Genomic DNA, 18,990 nt, shown 5'->3' with positions numbered 1-18,990 from the left:
TGTCTTTAGCTTGCATGGTATTTGCAAATTATATTCACTAAGAACAGATACAACTCTCAGAAGCAAAGCTCTAGGTGTTTTGGTTTTATTGGCTGTGATTGAACATTTTTGCACACATTTACTTCACTATTTCCAACTGTATCTTTGCAAAATAAACTGTATGCATTTCAAAATGTATAAAGCCACACAGGAGACAAAAGGGAAATGGCAATTTAATTGTTTTAAGTAGTGGAAATGATACGTTTTCCTGTCTACAGTATGGAAAAATTAACATTTTCTGGCCTACAGTTCCTGTTCCTACAACTTCTTTTATATTACAGAACAATAATCTTGAGAGATTAAGCAGCCATAACTCCTGGAATCAGACCAGTTGTTAGAAAGTCGGGCTCCATCTAAGAGATGTGCACCTCAACCAAACACTTAACTACTAAGATCTACTAATACAAAGAAATATTCAGAGAAGAGCTGGTCTGTTTTGGCCAACAGAGAGAATATACCTTGAAAATCTTCAGATGACGCTGTATCAGGAGCTGTGCAGAAGGCAAAATTCAGAACACAAAAACTATGCTGAAAAACAGGAGAAAGGAGTGGATACTGGCAAAGTGAAACTCAACTACAGCCAGCACTGAGTGGTGCCCTTAGAGAGAAGGTACAGCATGAAAGGTGTGCAGCTGTAAAAGCCCAAGAGGAGTGACACTGTAGGTAGGCCAACTTGAGTGGGGACGTGGAATCCTCAGTTCAAGAAAGACAGGAAAGTTCTAAAGAGGGCCCAGGGAAGGGCTACAAAGATGATGAGGGGCCTGAATCATCTGCCTGTGAGGAAAGGCTGAGAGACCTGGGGATGCCTAGCCTGGAGAAGAGAAGACAGAGAGGAACCTCATCACAGTTTATAAATATGTAATGGGTGGGAGTCAAGTGAATGGGGCCAGGCTCTTGCCAGTGATGTGCAGTGACAGGACAAGGGGCAATGGGCACAGACTGGAACACAGGAAGTTCCATAAAAACATGAAGAAGAGCCTCTTCACTTTGTGGGTGATGAAGCACGGGAACAGGCTGACCAGCGGGGCTGTGGAGTCTCCTTCTCTGGAAATATTCAAGACTCACCTGGATGCTTTCCTGTGCAACCTACTGTGGGGAACCTGCTTTAGCAGAGGCTTGGACAGGATGATCCCTTCCAACCCCTACAATTCTGTGATTGTGTGACTGATGAAGCAACATTCAGAATCTCTTCATTGGTCAGGCAGCCAAGTGGAAGCTAGATTCTTCCATACTTATCTCAGAACCCCCTCCCCACAGCTGCATTTGCTGTCTGAAAATATCAGCCTCGCAGGAGAACTGGTGTTTTTTCTTCCTGTTTTGCCTGCACCGTCCTTAGCCCAACTTACAGAGACGTTCACTTCAGGCAGGTATTTTTAGGAAGACGGGCTGCCACGAGCTCTGAGCGTAGGCTTTGTGAGTCCTCTGTGTGCCAAGAAAGCGTTTAGCTAAGTGTATGAGACGCACGATGTTAGCACCCATCTTTATAAACTTTAATACCATAGGCTCCGCCGCCATACTGCCCCACTGCCCTTGCAGCCCTCACACCTCGCCTAAGGCGACGAGGAGCAGACAACGGGCGGCCGCGGTCCCGCCCTCAGCAGAAGGCGGTGCGTACGGTGCCTCCCGGAGGGGGCGGAGAGGAGAGGGAGGCGGCAGCCCGCTTCTGCGCGGGAAGGAAGGAAGGGTTTTGGCGGGCTCGGCGGGGACGGGCGGACAGCAGGGGCACGGGCGGACAGCAGGAGCGCGCCCGGCCGCGCGGACCGCCTCCCGCTCGCCATGCCGGCCGCGGAGGAGCCGTCGAGCGGCCTGGAGGGCGGCGAGCCGCAGTACCTGCAGCAGGTCCGGCACATCCTGCAGCACGGCCACCGAAAGGAGGACCGCACGGGCACCGGCACCATCTCCGTCTTCGGCATGCAGGCGCGGTACAGTCTGAGAGGTCGGCACCTCCGGGACCCGCGGTCCCTCCGGCTGCCGGCTGCCCCGGGAGCTGCCCGCAGCCCCCTCAGTCCCTGCCGTGCTCGCCCCCGTTCCCCCCGGGGGCCGTCTTCTCGCCCCGGGGCTCGGCCGCCATCTTCTGCCGCCCCGCTGCAGGGCTGCAGGAGCGGGGCCGGCCTTCCTTCCCCGTGCTGCGGCGGCTCGGCGTCCCCCGCGATGTTTTCTGCATTGCGGGAAGGAGCAGGCGGTGGTTGTGGGTCTGCTCTCATCTCGTGATAAAGTAAGCAGGGGGCGTCGTGAGGTAACCTGCTGTGCAGGTGTAGGAAGAGCCGTCAGTGCAATAGATCCTTATAATTTTACCTTAAGGCTCTGATTCCCGTTGCACATAGTTCTGCAGCCCTGTTGTGCTGTCCACGTGTAAGTCCTCACCTCCATCTATCACTGCAGTGTGCCTGTCAGCATTGTTCCCAGTAAGAGCATGACACGTCCCTTCCCAACAGCAAACCTCTGTGTCAGACAGGGGCATTGCCTTCTGTGTGTGGAAAAACGTCAGTTATTTGGGCAGTGGGGATCAGGCTCTTATAAGCAGTGCCTGGTGACAAAACAAGGGGCAGTGGGCACAAACTGGAACACAGGAAGTTCCATCTGAACATGAGAAAAACATGCATTAGTCTGTGTTTGACAGCACTGGAACAGGCTACCCAGAGGGGTGGTGAGTCTCCTCTGGAGGTATTCAAACCCAACCTGGGTGCTTTCCTGTGTAATCTACCATAGGGAACCTTTAACTGGGGGTTGGAATAGGTGATCTCCAGATATCCCTTCTAACCCCTTGAATTATCTGTTTTCATCCCAACAAATCTCTGATCATCTCTGTCACCTTGTAACTGTTTTTCAGATCAGTTCCCACTGCTGACAACAAAGAAAGTGTTCTGGAAAGGAGTGCTGGAGGAGCTGCTGTGGTTTATCAAGGTGCCGTATCTGGATGGCTCTATTAGTAGTAGGCCTGAGAATGGCATCAATCTGATGTACTGGTGTGAAATGGGTTAAGGAATTGGGTGTGAATGCAGGTGCTTCTGTTCCTACAGCAGAACAGCCCATGTGTACAAGACTTGTTTTCAAAACATTCCATGTATTTCAGTGAATGCTATTGCATTTTAAAATCAGAACATTTTTTTCTTCTCTTTCTTTTTAAGGGAAACAGTCTGGTACAGGGAGAGCTTTTGCTGTTAAAAAAGCCTAATGGAGTCTCTTATTAGTGTTTACATAAGAAATAATATTGTAATTTGCAAACAGTCTAATGATTAGCTTTTCAATAGGTAGGTAGGTAGCTTGTATTGATTTGAACAGAAGCAAGCAGTGAGGAACCACAAGTGCGGTAAGACTGAAGTAAACACTAGTCTATTAAGAAGTAAAAAATGACACCCAGTAGGGCTAATTGCTGCAGTTAAGAATACTAAAATTCTGTAGATAATATGTTGCAGTACAAGTGTTCCTTGAAATTCTTTGAGAACATGCTGGTGTGGGAAAACCTAGACAACAGTTTACTAGATAACAGGACTCACATACCCAGATATTTTTTTAAGTGTCTTTTTTTCAAAGATAAAAGACTGTGCACTCCCCCAAACAGAACACTTGTTATGTTGGATTTTTGAGTTTGCTGATTGGCACTCACTGCAGAATTCAGTGAAACTTTTCTAGTTCATTTTGCCCTATTTTTTATTTTTGTCATGTTAACAAAAGGGACTTTTAGACTAACTTCATTAGAGGTGGCTTGGGAAAGACACTGTCTAGGCCATACTTTGTCTGCTTTTATCCATTTGAAGAGTAAAATCTTGTCTTCTGTAGATGTGTACGTGAAATTATATACAGCAGGTGACCTTGAGACTGTAATTTTTGTGAGTTAAACAACAGCAGCTTGGCTCCTCAGAAGTCCAGTAAGATACTTAGAAGATTTGTTTTGTCCAAGTGCGAGAACAGCATCTAGTACATTAATCAGACTGTCCATCCTTTATGTTAAAAATGGAGAAATTCTGCTGAGTAGCAAAGCTTAATGCGTCTGCGTCAAATCGTGTTCTCTGTTCTGGGATTAGAAGGTAAACTTCGTACTGTCTGTATTTTGTAGGGTTCTACAAATGCCAAAGAGCTCTCTGCAAAGGGTGTGAAGATTTGGGATGCCAATGGATCACGTGAGTTCCTGGATAAGCAGGGGTTTTGCACCAGAGAAGAGGGAGACTTAGGGCCGGTTTATGGTTTCCAATGGAGGCACTTTGGAGCAGAATACAAAGACATGCACACAGGTAATGACATATGCAGCCTTGACTGCTTGGTGGGATGACTGCAACCTCACTTCCAGAAGTCTGTGGGTGGGTTGGTCTGTTGTTAAGAGGACTGTTCACACTGTGGAATGAAAACAAGAATGTGTAATCTGAGGGTGAATTTTGCTTTATGCTTTTTAATTAGCTGAGTCTAATTATTCTGAAAGATTTAGTTTTGTATGTGATAATTTGGTATTTATAGAACAGAGGAATCATACATAATGTAATATGCAACATACATTATTTTTACTTTAATGTAGAGATGATATGGTCACCGGTAGATGGAGAGATGCGTTTCTGTACTGCAGTCCAGAACCATAAGCTAGCTCAGTGACAGAACAAAGACTGCACTCTCTGAATGCCAACAAAGGATGCTAATTCCACGATGAAGTAACGTTAATTCCATGATGCACTTGTGCTGGCAGGAAGTGGTGTTAGTTCCGTATGTTCATGGGACATTGTGGAAAAGAAATCATAGAATCATAGAATGCCTGGGTTGAAAAGGACCACAGTGATCATCTACTTTCAACCCCCTGCTGTGTGCAGGGTCACCAACCAGCAGACCAGGCTGCCCAGAGCCACATCCAGCCTGGCCTTGAACACCTCCAGGGATGGGGCATCCACAACCTCCTTGGGCATCCTGTTCCAGTGCCTCACCACCCTCTGTGTGAAAAACTCCCTCCTAGTATCTAACCTAAACCTCCCTTGTCTCAGTTTAAAACCATTGCCCCTTGTCCTATCACTGTCCACAGTGGTAAACAGCCATTCCCTCTCCTGTTTATATGCTCCCTTCAAGTATTGGAAGGCCACAATGTGGTGAGGTTGTGAGGTTTTTCTGTTTTACAGTTGGAACAAAGCAGGATGATGCTGTAGATAGAATAGCTGTAATGAACTACAACATGATGCAGTTTCTATTATTTTCAGTGGAACTGATTCATTAAACTTACTTTGAAGTATTTGGGTGGTTCCTTCTAAATTGTTGAAGGAGAAGATGTCAAAAAAAAAACAACTTAGGACTGTCATTAAAAGAAGAGTCAAAAAAAAAATATATATATATATACACACACACATATATATGCATCTGGTGCATCTGATAGAATACGATTTATTTTTTCCTCTTGTATTTTTTTGTCGATATGTTCTCAAAGTTGACATTAGTTACAGATACTGTACTTAGTATTGGCATATTGACTACTGGCAGAGTACAGTTTTACCCTAACATAAGTGGTGCAAACAGTGAACTAACAAATGTAAAAACTTAGTAAAATGTTTTAGCTTTCCTAACTTAAAAGATCTGAGTTACTGTGTACTACAGAAAAATAGATGAGATAAATTTCCATTGCTAATTTTGTTATGTTGCACTACTAATGCATGAGTAATTATCTTCAGGATCTAATAAAACCATTTGAAAAAGCTTCTGGCTCAGTGCTGCTGGTATATTACCATGTTGTTTGCCAACCAGCTTGGGTCTCTTTCTCTATAATTGGAATTTGGTGTTGGGTTGCAAGAAGAGTTATTAGAAAAAATTAGTTACCAGCCATGCTAATTCACTGGCATGGGTCAGAATAACGAATAACAAGTAATGGCTCTTTTTATTCTAGTATCCATTCTGCTGTTAACTCCAGTGAATTTCTCTATAATTGACATCGAGCCTAAAATCAGCCAGCAAGGGTCACTGGGTGAATTGTAATATCCTGTGCCTTCTGGCTCCAAGTGTTTCGGAAATTTAGTTTTCATGAATGACCTTGGTGAGTGCTAGATAGATGTATGTATTTACTTGTCAAAATCTTTCTTCTTTTAAGCATTCAAAGAATGCATGGCATTCTGTGTTACTGGTCTGGATGTCATTTTTGATTTTTTTTTTTTTTTGAGTAGGAGTACTATAGCATGTAAATTCGAGACAAAGGCATGTACTACAGAAAACAGACTGGGAGAATTACTTTAAAAAACATGAATATGAGATGTTAATATCTGTTGCACATTCCAATACAGCTTTGTCCTTTTTAGGTATCATGAATGTCATCGTTCATCATCATAACACATTTTGTACCATTAATATACTTGTATCACAACCTTTGTTTCCTGGGATGTAGTGTTAGTGCAGACTTCTAGTTTTTGATGCTTAGAAGAAAACTTTTTAGATAGGAATCGTCCAATTTCAGTGGATGCTAAAGGTAGTGGAAGCACTCAAAAGAGGCAGTTGGACATATTCTAATACAGTAATGAGAACTTCACAAGCCTTAGAGCAGCTGAAGAAAGACCAAGCATAACCTATGCTTCGTGAGTACCAACAGATAAATTTAGTTGCCTTCAAAGTTTCAATAAAATCTTCAGAGGCTGTCATGAGAGTATCACTTTCCAGTGGGCTGTGGGCTGGGCTTTAAAAATAGATAATGTGAATCTGACTTAGATCATATTTGGTATCTTTCTTCAGATTATTCCAACCAAGGAGTTGATCAGTTACAAAAAGTGATTGAGATGATCAAAACCAATCCAGATGACAGAAGAATCATCATGTGTGCTTGGAATCCCAAAGGTACTGAACCATGCACTTTAAGGGAATGTTATAAAATATATAGACTGTATTCTAAGTACTGTGTCAGCATCAGTTCCATGTTACTGCCTTTCCTTATTCTTTATAAAACTACCAGAAATGTAGGTCACTGAGTGCAGTAAAAGTGGTCAGGGGTTGTCCGTTCTCTTTCTGCTTAATTCTCATGCTCAAACCTCAAAACTTTTCAACTTACTTCCAAGTTTTTATTTCCAGATTAAAGTGAGGGGTATACATGGCTACCAGTGCCTTTTGACATACTCATATATGTTCAGAGACAGAAGTTCTTATGTTGACAAGGCTAAAAAACAACAAAAATAAGTATACCAAAGCAATGTTGTTGTTGTTAGATTTTTTTTTTTAGCCACATATTAAATAGTAAACTTAGAAAAAAACATAGAACTTGCAGTCATTCTTCTTGGGCATGTATTAGCCTGTTCACTTTGTAGGATTATTTCTAAATAAGAGCTAGTGCTAGTGGTTGTTTTACTTTAGCAGCAGTAGATCCATACACTAAAAAAAAAAATAATCCCCCCACATTTTCTTCTAGTGTCTCTGAAAGGGGATTCCACATGCTGCTGCTGCTATTTTTAAGGCTAAACATCCTCACATATCAGGAGTGAGTTCATGTTTTACTTAAACTAGCTGTAAATTTACTATCTTCACTTTAAGTGTAAACACTCGTATTTTATTTTCTGAATTTATTTATCAATGATTAGTCAGTTTTAAATCTCAACAAGCAATAAAGTTGCATTGCAGTGTGAGAAGTGAGTAAGATAAAGCAGTTGTAAGTTGCTTTAGGATACATGCTTAATTTTGCTCTCAAAGTCTTCCCTTAAGGGAAATAAATTGGCTCCCCTAGGTGAGTAAGGCTAAACTGCTGTGCAGCATTATGGCACAAATCTGTTCTATAGAATATCTGTTTATGACTTTTCTGATCATAAAGCTCAGGAGACAGCTTGTCATGACCCAGTCTTAATTGCTTAGGCAGCAGGTGCTCTCTTGTTTAAAGAGAAGAAGCAGCAGAATGATAGCAATATCAAGCTGCACTACCTGCTGTATCTCTCACTGTTCTTGTTCAGTTTTTGCATTTTCTAAGTTTATGACACTAACGCAGTTTTGATTTCTTCTCCCGCCACCCCCTTCTTCCTGTATTGTAATTCTTAGATATTTCTCTGATGGCTTTGCCACCTTGCCATGCTCTTTGCCAGTTCTATGTTCTAAATGGTGAACTGTCTTGCCAACTGTATCAGAGGTCTGGAGATATGGGACTAGGAGTGCCTTTCAATATTGCCAGCTATTCGCTGCTCACGTACATGATTGCCCATGTCACAGGGCTGAAGGTAGGCTATTTAATCATTTTATTTAATACTATCTGAAGAGTGAAGGACTAAAAGACTCTGGTGTCATGTTCAGGATAAACTGAAATCATAGAATCACAAGGTTGGAAAGGACCTACAAGGTCATCTAGTCCAACCGTCCTCCCATTACCATGGCTACCACAAGCCACTAAACCATGAAGTGAGTGTGCTGTTCAGGATCTTGCATACACACACACACACACACATATATATATATATAGAAAAGCTAGATTGTTTAGGAATTCCTAAAGTCGCAGAACTTGCGAGTATGCAAACCGTATTTGAATGCTCTTGAAGTGCTTTGGGGTTTATCTTGTGATTGACACCTCTGCTTCCATAATCTACATTGTTTACAGTGGCTAAAGTTGCTAGTTTGAAACAACTTGAGCAAGTAATACGTATGAGAAGTGAAACTAAGCTGGATCCACTGCTGCATCTGTTTCCAATGGATGAGCAGACCTGTAGTGTTTGTTCAGTCACTGTAGCTATCGCGTATTCTCCTTTTTTTTTTCAGCCTGGAGAATTCATACACACCTTAGGAGATGCTCACATATATCTGAATCATGTGGAGCCTCTTAAAGTTCAAGTAAGTACTCGTTTTGTGTTCTTGTACTTTATTTTCCACAGTGCTCATCAAATACCAAATTGTCTCATTATTGTATGCACTGTTTTCCAGATACTAATTTGCATGGCTTTTTTTTTCCACATTTCTGCCCTAAAAATTGCATTTCCTGAACTGGTCTTTAACCTATGTAGAATTTGTATTTATTTTTGTTTGTAACAAACATGACTGAAGTGAACATCTGTATGCTCCTCCAGATCAAAATGGACTATTCTAGAACTAAGTTAGAGACCTTGAGTCCATACACCTATTTTTGACTTTGTCATTACAGAATTTTAGAAAATCATTCTGCCCAAGAGGGTGAACACATGTCTTATAGTATTATTATAAAATGTCTTTTTAGGTATATCGGGACAAGATAACTCGTCAATTCAAATTAGTTAATCAGTTTGCTTAGGTAAGGCTGTATTTTCTTCAGGAAGTAATTTAGTGCAGGAGAAGAAAATAAGAATTTTAGTTGGATTGAGTATCCTCACCATTCACAGAGCTCAAAACCACCCAGAGAACTAGCTATTGGATTGGGCCCTAATGTTCCTGTGAGAAATTGCAGCACATTTGATGCACATCTTCATCAGAATTTCCAATTTAGTTTCGTCTGGAAGGAATCTAATTTGCATCCACTAAAATAGCTCTGCAAACTCAGACTGCTCACAGTGCATTTGGATGCTGCTGCACCTAATCAAAATACTAAAGTAGATTATGTCAAACCGTATTGTAATTATTTTTTTTATGCCTTCTTGGGGAAATCTGAATTTAGATTAATGAGATCTAATTTATAACACAAAGTCCCTATCTCTTAAGTATTTATTACTTTTGTGCAATTAATGTAGGACATGCTTTTATTTTTAGCTTCAAAGGGAGCCCAGACCTTTACCCAAACTCAAAATCCTTCGTAAGGTCGAAGACATCAGTGACTTTAAGGCAGAAGACTTTCAGATTGAAGATTATAACCCTCATCCACCTATTAAGATGGAGATGGCTGTTTAATGCTATTAAACATCTTCTATCAATATGGAAATCTACCTAAACTACTTTGCTTCATCCGTACTTGAAGTTGCAGGTTTTTTTAAATATAATTCTAAAGGTATCTGCTTTAGTATTGAAAAATAGACCAATGTTGCCTTCATTACTAAGTTGTCAGAACAAATGTGTAGGTGTGGAATTTACTGCTGGTTTTTTTCTACCTGTTATGAAGCAGAGTAGAATTCCTGGCTTCTGCATATCAGACAGTGAATTTGGATTATTTATTCCTCTCTAAATAATGTGTTTAGTATGCAGATGTTATCCCATTTTTACATTGTTTGTGAGATGCTTTTCTACTGATTATTTCATTTGACTGTGGCTGTTTCAGTTACTATTCAGCTATTATTTCTGAGTTGTATTTGCTTACATGCTTTATTTAGTACTGAAAATAAGAACCTTTATGTACAACAGAAGATTCTTTCATAGAGGTCTTTAGAACACATTTGTTTAATAAAACTTTGTTTTTTAAAAAATCTTTTGGAATGCATGTTTAATTTTAATATGCTTGTAGTAAATAAGAGTTGGAAAGCAAAGGGGGCTACAGGAGAGCTAGGGAGGGACTTAGTGTAATGGCACAAAGCCCCAGGACAAGGGAAAAATGGCTTTAAAGTAGAAGAGGGTAGATTTAGAGAAGTTCTTTACTTTGAGTGTGGTGAGACAACTGGAACAGGTTGCTCAGTGAGGTTGGGATATCCCCTTCCTGAATGGGGCTGTGAGCAACCTGGTTTAGAGGAAGGCATCCATGCCTACAGCAGGGGGGTTGAAACTAGATGATCTTAAGCGTCCCTTCCAATCCAAACCATTCTGATTCTAGGATTATGCTTTAGCAGTCCAATATATGCTACAATGGTGAAGGATATACAGGAAATTCTTACATAGAACAGCCAACTTCTACTATAAAACTAGTTGCATCTTTATACTCTTATTTCCTACTGAAACTACATTCAGTATACTAATCATTGTTTTGATTTCCACCTAGTGGGACTAACTGAACCTAAATTAATGCTGTTTTTGTCTCTGATGTAGCCCAAACAATTCCAGAAAGAGGATATCATTGCCTTTTTTTAAGTGCATCGGATGTAAGCAAGCCACTGCTTCTCAGAGAGGTTCTGCTTATTTCTTCGTCTTTCTTGAACAGAGATGAACAGACCATACATGTTACTCCAGCTGGGGTCACCCTAGAAACATGGAAGGATCAAACTGACTTTTTTTCTGAGGCTGCATTATATGGATGCTCAGTACCCAACTTAACTTAAACAAACTTGGGACTTTGCCTTCTTTCAAATTGCTGAACTCACAGATTTGTTCAAGCAATGTTCTTGTTACTACGCCTCAAAGCCATGTCACATACTCTTCCCTGTAAGTTTCATTCCAACCCTAATAGTCGTACATTTAAAAGTAATCTAGTTAGGTGATGTCCTAACTAATGGGGATGGTCTTGAATAACCTATTTTGTATCACGACCATACTCTTGTAAGTTAAGAATTGTTGGGTATATTTACAGTCCTCCTAAAATAAGGGAAACAATTTAGGTTGCAAGTTCACTTAACCATGCTGTCTGCACTTAGCAAGTTGAGTTCCTTTTGCTGGAAACCAATTTATGCAACACTTCAGATAAGATGGAAACTGCAGGGTGTTGTAGCAAGCGTAGCCAGAGGGAATGCATAACAAAATGACTAATGGCTTGAGTGGAGTGAATGAGTCTCAGTGAAATGAACCAGTACAGGAGAAGAAAGAATTAAAGAGAAGTTAGTTCAACTGAAATGATTTTTATTTTTTTTTTTCTCTTTTAAGTACTACCTTTGTGAAAAATGGTGTATTCTTGCATGTATATGTACATACACAGCATGCTTTAACACAGTAACAGACCAGTATACATCTGGAAGAGCTACAGCTTTTCTGTACAGGAATTAACTGAAATATCACCTTTACTTTAGGACAGTTTACTACCAATAGCAGTTGCTGAAATGATACACATACCCTTGAGTCCAAAATAGTTTATGCTGCTCCAGAGATGAAAAATATATAAGGTGGAAGTGTTTTACTATGCAGCAGACTTTAATAGGAATAAAAATGTAAGCACACTTGAAATTAATAAGCATTAGACTTCTTTATTTATAGGCCAAGAAAATGAATATTCAGAGAATCTGAATACATAGACTTAAACAGGAGGTACTCAAAGGATTTACAGGGCGTGAAGCTCATTCACTGCTGGCAAAGAAGACTGGTATGACTGAAGGCTATATTCAGAACACTGGTGTAGATAAAACACAGGACACTGCTAGATCTTTTGGGAATCCCTGAAAGGAACCCATAGGCCTTTTGAGAGAAGGATGAGTTCTTACACTTAATTCCTGATAAGCTTCCTTCCCCTCATGCTTTCCAGCTGCTGACTTAGAGTTCTGCAGGTGGCACTGAAAGCCTGTTTGTTATAAGCTCTGCACATCCACAGCATTTCTGAGTTCTTGCCACTTGCCCTGTTGACTGCTAGTCATTCTGCCTCAGAATCTGGCCCTTTAAGTTTCTTTTTCCATTCTTATCATTCATTCTCTGAATGCGTCCTTCCATAATTTCTTTCCCCTTTCTTGGCCTTACAGTAATAGCCGCAAGAATATTCATTATCTAGTCAGATGAGGGGTCAAAAAAGAAGAAACTCTCTTGTCAGCCATCAAAATCCACACTTAACTTCCCTTTGGATTCCGCAGTGACAAGAAGACATACATACTGGGAACATCAAGCAGCAGCATCCTTTTAAGAGGGAATAGAACAGCCACCTCACAGTCAGTTCTCACAGCAGCATTTTGCATAGTTAGCACGCTTTCAGGATTTCTGGATGCTGAGATATCATCAAGTGTCATCAATTGCTGGACTAATTCATGGAGACTAGCACTCTCAGCTGGACAAATAGGAACTGAAAACAAAACAGATCAGTGCATGGATTTACTTAAGTGAAGAACGTGAGAGGAATGACTAAAAGGTAAAGACAAACAGTATTCCTGTTCTTTCATATTTTAACACAACTCCTGACGAACAGTCACAGCAATTTCTGCTGGAGAAAAAGTGCCCAAGGCCAAGAGCTCAGAGGTCTTTTGGTGCAGCCCTATAGTACGACATGAAACAAACAAAAATTACGGCACTGCATACAAGCTTATGCTTACAAATCACAGGCATGACAGCTGAAGAAACTAAATAAGCCAGTTTGGAAAGTAGGGAGAAATAGATTTTCTTACTACTGCTGCATTTTGAAGAGCCTTATACTGGATCTTCTTGGCCATCAGTGGCATAGACAAGGTTTCATTCACTCTTCCCCCCCTGCAGCTGACAATCTGAAGATAACTGAAGGCTCTAGCTTGTAGAAGCTGTTTAAAATATCACTCTGTTGTAGCACTGCAAGGGAAAAAATAACAAGGTCTGAAGTCTCCCAAATTAACACATTACAAGAGCTGCTAAATGAGCTGCTGGCAACTGATAACAAAACATTTGTACGGTATCCCTTCTGTGTGGTTCAGTAAAGCCAAATTATTTTATTTCTCAATTTAAATGAAAGAGTACGAGTATTTGGATGAAACAATGTTCAAGGATGTTACCAATCCTTGAAAGAGCCACATTATGCTTGTAAGATATTAAGAGAGCTCTAACTGACACAAGTGGATCAAATGAGCTAGTTACACATAAAAAATATATATATATCTGTGCATGTGGGCATAGTCTCTTGGAGTGTGTTTAGAAATTAGTGCCCCTTTACTGGATGCTGAATTATGCAAGTAAAAAGTGAAGTGGAAATGGTTCTTCCATTCAAGGACAGTGGACTTAGCCCAAGCAAATAAGACTTACTTCGCACTGAAGATTATGTAAATACTCACACAGCTCTGCCAGGTAATACCTCACACATTCCTCAGAATCTCTGTAGGATTTGCTCCTTTAGGAGCCAGCTCAACCCCCTCCAATCACTCAGCATACATGTTCCCAGTCCAGGGCTGCAGATGCAGTGAGGCCTGGGCTGTCGCCCTCCTTCAGCATGCTAAGCACTGCTCAGCTCTGGAATGCAATTGAGCAGCTATTCTGATTTTGAGACAGCCAAAGTGATTGCTCTGCGGAAAAATCACTCTTGCACTTGGATGAGAGTCCGGGTTCAATTTCCAACTGTACTACAGATATCCTGCCTGGAGCTTGGCTAAGTTGCTCTGTCAGTTCAGGCTTCACATTCATTTCCCGGGTTTGTCGTACTGATAATACTATTCCTTCTATTCACAGGGGAGTCCTATGGACAAACAACAAACTTATCACTTTCAGGTGTTACAATGAAAAGAAGAAAAAGATAATACAAACCATCAATTAAAGCCAATACTCAGGACTAGCATTTACTTTATAAATCTGAGCTATATTAAAACTCAAACCCTTCCTACTAGATCTTCTTCCCAAATTCACTGCCTTATCTGCTTGTAGACAATAGCTGACAGTGAGAAGCACAATGAAATATGCTGATGGTAGGACTTGGAATCAGAAATGGGCAGCAGAGGAGCTACACAAACACAGTCACGTTGATTACAGTTGTCATACAGAACCGAGAGTTGGTTAAATCACATTGTTGGGCTGTTCTCATGAAGAAGCAAAAGCAGGTCTGACTGGTTCATGGTGATACCAGGCAAAGTGTTAGCAGGAAAGCCAACAGATATACGCAAAAAGAAAAGTCAAACTCACCCCACTGGTAAAAGTACTGTCTAGTCACACAGCACTCCTCAAGAAGAAACCTAGGCCTAAGAAATACTCCCCCTTCAGTGGCTGCCCTTATATGAGCCCAGCATGGCTCCACCATGGGTCCACCCCTTCTGGGCACATGGAGACCACAGGTGTTAGCAATCTGCCTGTGCTTCCCTGGTTCAGGGATTCCCCTTCACCAGGTGCTCAATCACCAGCTCAAGCCCTGACCTGACAGTTCCCCTACATGGGCTCTGCAGATTTAGCGTCAAGACTTGGCAAGAAGATGGCTGCAGTAAAAAAGCATTTACTTGAGGTTGAAGTCTGCTGTTCTGAAAGGTACCAGCCTGACTACTGACACTTTACTATTAGTGATATAGTGTCATACAGTTATTACATATGTTAGTTTTGGTCTTTGAACTTACTGAAGTATTTAATGTGAAAAACGTTTAAGTGTAGCTGATGACAGAGACTAACACAAATGCTGGCAAAGAGTTTCCTTGAGGGAAAGGGAAGGTTATTTACAACCTTATAAAGCTGCACAGATGCCACCCAAGAGTGCTGCAGGGAGCAGCCAGCCCTCACTGCACCCTGACTGGACACAGCATGCCATCTTTCTTCCAGCTCTCCATCTTTGGAAGTGACTGCCAGCACAGCAGGGCCAGCTGCAGGGGACATGTGCCCATTCTCCCATCCTGCAGTCAGAGGAACTGACGTGGCGAGCTCTGAGACCAGCACCAAGTAGCCTATCCTGTCTGAGCAAAACCTGCTTGGTGGAGAGGCCAAATGGCTGGTGGGGTGATGTGGAGGCTGGGCTAGGAAACCTCAGCATCTGCATCCATTGTGAGCTGTGAGCATGAGCTGAGTATAGTGCACTGAGTATATCACACATACCAAAGAGACCTCCATTTCTACCCTGATACGCAGCTCTCAATACTCACATTCTCTGGCTATATCCCAAGGAATAGGCAGGATTGCAACACTGCCTTACTGGGAGAATTAGTTAAATGGCATTGGGCATGGTTATCACCTCCCAGAACCTATTTGCAAAGTTACATTTCTACCCAGTCCACAAAACTTCTTAGCGTTGAGGAGCTAGCAGTGAGAACTGACCACTGGCTGTCAGCATTTCTGTGTCTCTCACACCATTTAAAACCTTGCTGTTGTCACACCAAACATTCAGACCCATTTCACCTGTTAGGACAGTGCAGGCAACATAGGGTGCTGTGTGGGCAGGATTTCAGTGCTTCAACTTCTTCTGAAGCATTTGTGTTAAATGGCCCATTAAAGACTGTTCCTTGGAGAAACTGAAGGAATACAGGTGTTTTAACCTCTTTTTTTTTTTTTTTTCTTGAAAGCTGTAATTTTGATCAAATAGATCAATCTTGCTGAATTAGCCCTCCCTCTTTTCTCCAGTTATTTCGCTGTAAGAGAATTGCAAATCAGAAATATCCTTGGAAGCAGCAGAGAACAGCACAATCTCCTTGCTAACCCACCACAAACAGCCTTACAGCAAAAAGTCACCAGTGCGTGGTGAACTACATGGCTGACTGTGCTCCTGGGACACAAGGAAATGCTGGCATTCACCACGCTCTATCTCACACTGTCCCTTCCCGTTCTCTAGGGGCTGCAGAGTAATGGCTCTCATCAGGTGCAGTTCTGCTTTAGCTCACCCCATTTTCCCAAGCAGGCAGTTCCGGAGGGCTTCTGTTGGAGAGCAAATGTATATACCAAGTGACACTGAAGAAGAATTTCTTCTCACTCTGTGGATTTCATCCTTATGGCTGCCCCTCCAGCCTAAGTCCCACAGACTGGTGTTGCATTCCTGAGCTGCTCCCACCTGAACTGATGAAACAGTTCAAGAATGAGGAAGAGGGAGGGTACCAAGGTCCACCTTTGAAGGAGAGATGGCTCTCCATGACTTCTGTTAGCACATCAGTGGTATATCTGAAATCTGTGCAATTGTTTGTCATGTTGGTTTAAGGATGACGAATAAAATAAGAAAAGCACAGCATCATAAAAACATATTAAAACAGATGAAGTGAGGCTCGCTACTTGAGGCACAGCTATCAGCCTTTTCCCTTTACCCTTGAGCCAGCAGGGAGCCAAGGCAGAGTAGCTATTCTGTCCAGCCATCAGCCTGTGATGTGCTGCCAAACATAGGCTCATGGAATCAGTAAAATTGGAAAAGACTTCCAAGATCATCTAGCTCAATCGTCAATTCATCCCCACCATGCCCACTGACCACATCCCTCAGTGCCACATCCACACAGTTCTTGAACACCTCCAGGACAGTGACTCTACCACCTCCCTGGGCAGCCTGTGCCAGTGCCCAACCACTCTTTTGGAGAAGAAATTTCTCCTAATACCCAACTGAACCACCCCTGGTACAACACGAGGTCATTTCCTCATGTCCCATTGCAGTCACCTCTGGGAACACCTCTGGGAACAGAGGCTGACCCCCACCTCAACACAACCTCCTTGCAGGCCACTGTAGAGAACGGTAAGGTCTCCCCTTAGACTTCTCTTGTTCAAACTGAACAATCCCAGTTTGCTCAGCTGTTCCTCACAGCTTTGCTACCCATCTCTGGACATGCTCCAGGGCTTTCTTGTAGTGAGGGTCCCAAAACACAGTACTTGAGATGCAGCCTCACCAGTGCTCTTTGTGTGACTCTGGGCAAGACACATCAACAGCCAGTGCCTCTTTGCATTGTGGGGAGAATATCCCACCCACATGCCCTGGGTGCAGTGAAGCCTATCCTACAGAGGCTGATGTCCTGTAGCTTTCTCAGTAGGCTGCAGCAAGCTCATCTCACTCATGAAGACCAAAGGGTGTTTCAGCATCTTATATCACTGGGTCTGGAGCAGAAAGTAACAAACCAGGGACGTGCAAATTCGCATCTGAGGGTGACTAAGAATAATGATGAATCCTTGAAGAAGCTTAAAATAACAGAGTATGTACTTGGCAGATTGCTAAGTTAATTAGTATACATATATGTATATATATATTTATATAAGAAAGAATTACAGATGTAAACTAAGAGAGGAAAAGCCTTATCACCAGGTTACAGTTTTGAGGATGATCATCTGATGGCTTGGAGGTTTTTGACATACACAGCAGTGACAGTGAAACACCAGACTGAGCAGCAAAGGAGGATTTGCTCATTTCCATCGTCTGGGGCACCCACTTCTGCTTCAGAAGTGCAGCTGCAAACAGGGCAGGGAATGAACAACTGCCTGGAGGAAGAGTTCTGTATAAATAAAGTTGATGCTTACATAAGCAAGAACACTCAGTATTTAGAAAACCCATTCAATTCTGATCGCACTTAAATGGCTGGTGCTATTCTGACAACAGTGGCACACAGGATTATACTTAGCCTATTAAGTGGTCTAATTACTATAATCTTAAACTCAGTGTAGCGAATGAACTTTAGTATCAAATGAAAAAAAACAACTCTCCTTTGCAAATGGCAGTCCATCAGTCCATTGATAAAGACAGCAAGGTGAAATATACAGATTTGATGTAGCGACCTTAACAAATAGCAACAAATATAAATGCTGTAAACCATTTCTATTGCTCTTGCAGTCCTTTAGCTTAAGGGAAAGAATGCCCACGCTGGACACAAGCCAATTTGAGTCATTCCTCAGTGCTTCCGAACACCAAAGCCAATAAACATCAACAGCCACCGAGGCACTGGATGACCGTCAAAATGTGAACGAGTGTGGGGACACCAAGCAAAGGGTGAGTGCAGCCACTGCTGAGGTTCAGGAAAAAACAAGACGTGAGCAAGCACAGGATGGATTTTTAGGGGTCCATCCATCAGCATGCACTTACCAGTAACTGCAAGAGACTTGGAGGCTGGGCAGCGGGGCACAAAGCACAGGGGTGAAGGCTCCCGTGGAGAGGGGATTTTGATGAAGAAGGAATGCTTTCACAGCAGCTCGCTGCATTGCTGGTGCATGACTGATTCACCAGGAATGCTGCACTCAGGTTTCCCTTTTAAACCTGCAGTCTGCTCTTCAGGCCCCACTGAGTTTAATGGGGTAACTGGCTCCTCTCCTTTAGGAAGCACAAATTGAAAGCAACACAAGGGCCAATTTCTCTGCACTAAAACAAAATACTTGAAGGAGATGGACCGTGTTTTGCAAAAATATGCAGTGCTGGGAATACTTCGATCTCCTCAATAAAGTGGTTATTACAATTTTAAAAAAATCTGACTTAAAAGAGAATGTTAAAATGAACCAACATGCTGTGCACAAGCAACAAACATTTGCATTCAAAACTGACATGGGAAATTTGTTCAGAGTGGATTCACTAAAGGACCTGTGGGGAATGCCAGAATGAACTCTGGTAGATTCCTGGTCACTGTGCACCAAGTGGAGAGGAAGGAAATCTAATCTAGACCCCTCGTATATCCACAGGGAAAGAGACACCAAGTTAAGCCA

At 42.1% G+C, this 18,990-nt stretch overlaps 1 protein-coding gene and 1 long non-coding RNA gene across 2 annotated transcripts; one reads left to right on the top strand and one right to left on the bottom strand.

Moving 5' to 3' along the window:
* Positions 1–1,700: 1,700 nt before the first annotated feature.
* Positions 1,701–10,301, top strand: TYMS (thymidylate synthetase). The gene is made up of 7 exons (XM_031612858.2): positions 1,701–1,975; positions 2,870–2,943; positions 4,097–4,271; positions 6,724–6,825; positions 8,008–8,183; positions 8,716–8,787; positions 9,673–10,301. Exons 1-7 carry the CDS (start codon positions 1,816–1,818, stop codon positions 9,808–9,810), a joined length of 897 nt encoding a protein of 298 aa, XP_031468718.2. The 5' UTR covers positions 1,701–1,815; the 3' UTR covers positions 9,811–10,301.
* Positions 10,302–11,998: 1,697 nt separating this feature from the next.
* LOC116242206 (uncharacterized) lies at positions 11,999–14,768 on the bottom strand. Its single transcript, XR_004169687.2, has 4 exons — positions 14,548–14,768; positions 13,710–14,107; positions 13,077–13,233; positions 11,999–12,757 (listed from the first exon to the last, which is right to left on the bottom strand). It is a non-coding gene; the product is annotated as an uncharacterized LOC116242206 (long non-coding RNA).
* Positions 14,769–18,990: the final 4,222 nt, after the last annotated feature.

The sequence above is a fragment of the Phasianus colchicus genome, chromosome 3 (assembly GCF_987193195.1).
Source record: "Phasianus colchicus chromosome 3, bPhaCol1.hap1.1, whole genome shotgun sequence".
Classification (NCBI taxonomy): domain Eukaryota; kingdom Metazoa; phylum Chordata; class Aves; order Galliformes; family Phasianidae; genus Phasianus; species Phasianus colchicus.
Note: the sequence above shows the minus strand (reverse complement) of the source record. Positions and strands in the feature narration are given on the sequence as shown.

What these genes read in the sequence shown, in the direction of transcription:
- TYMS (XM_031612858.2), top strand. Translation starts at nt 1,816, where the DNA reads ATGCCGGCCGCGGAGGAGCCGTCGAGCGGCCTGGAGGGCGGCGAGCCG. An exon ending in ATACAAAGACATGCACACAG is followed by an intron (nt 4,272 to 6,723) that starts GTAATGACATAT and finishes ATCTTTCTTCAG; the next exon opens with ATTATTCCAACCAAGGAGTT. An exon ending in TGGAGCCTCTTAAAGTTCAA is followed by an intron (nt 8,788 to 9,672) that starts GTAAGTACTCGT and finishes TTTTATTTTTAG; the next exon opens with CTTCAAAGGGAGCCCAGACC.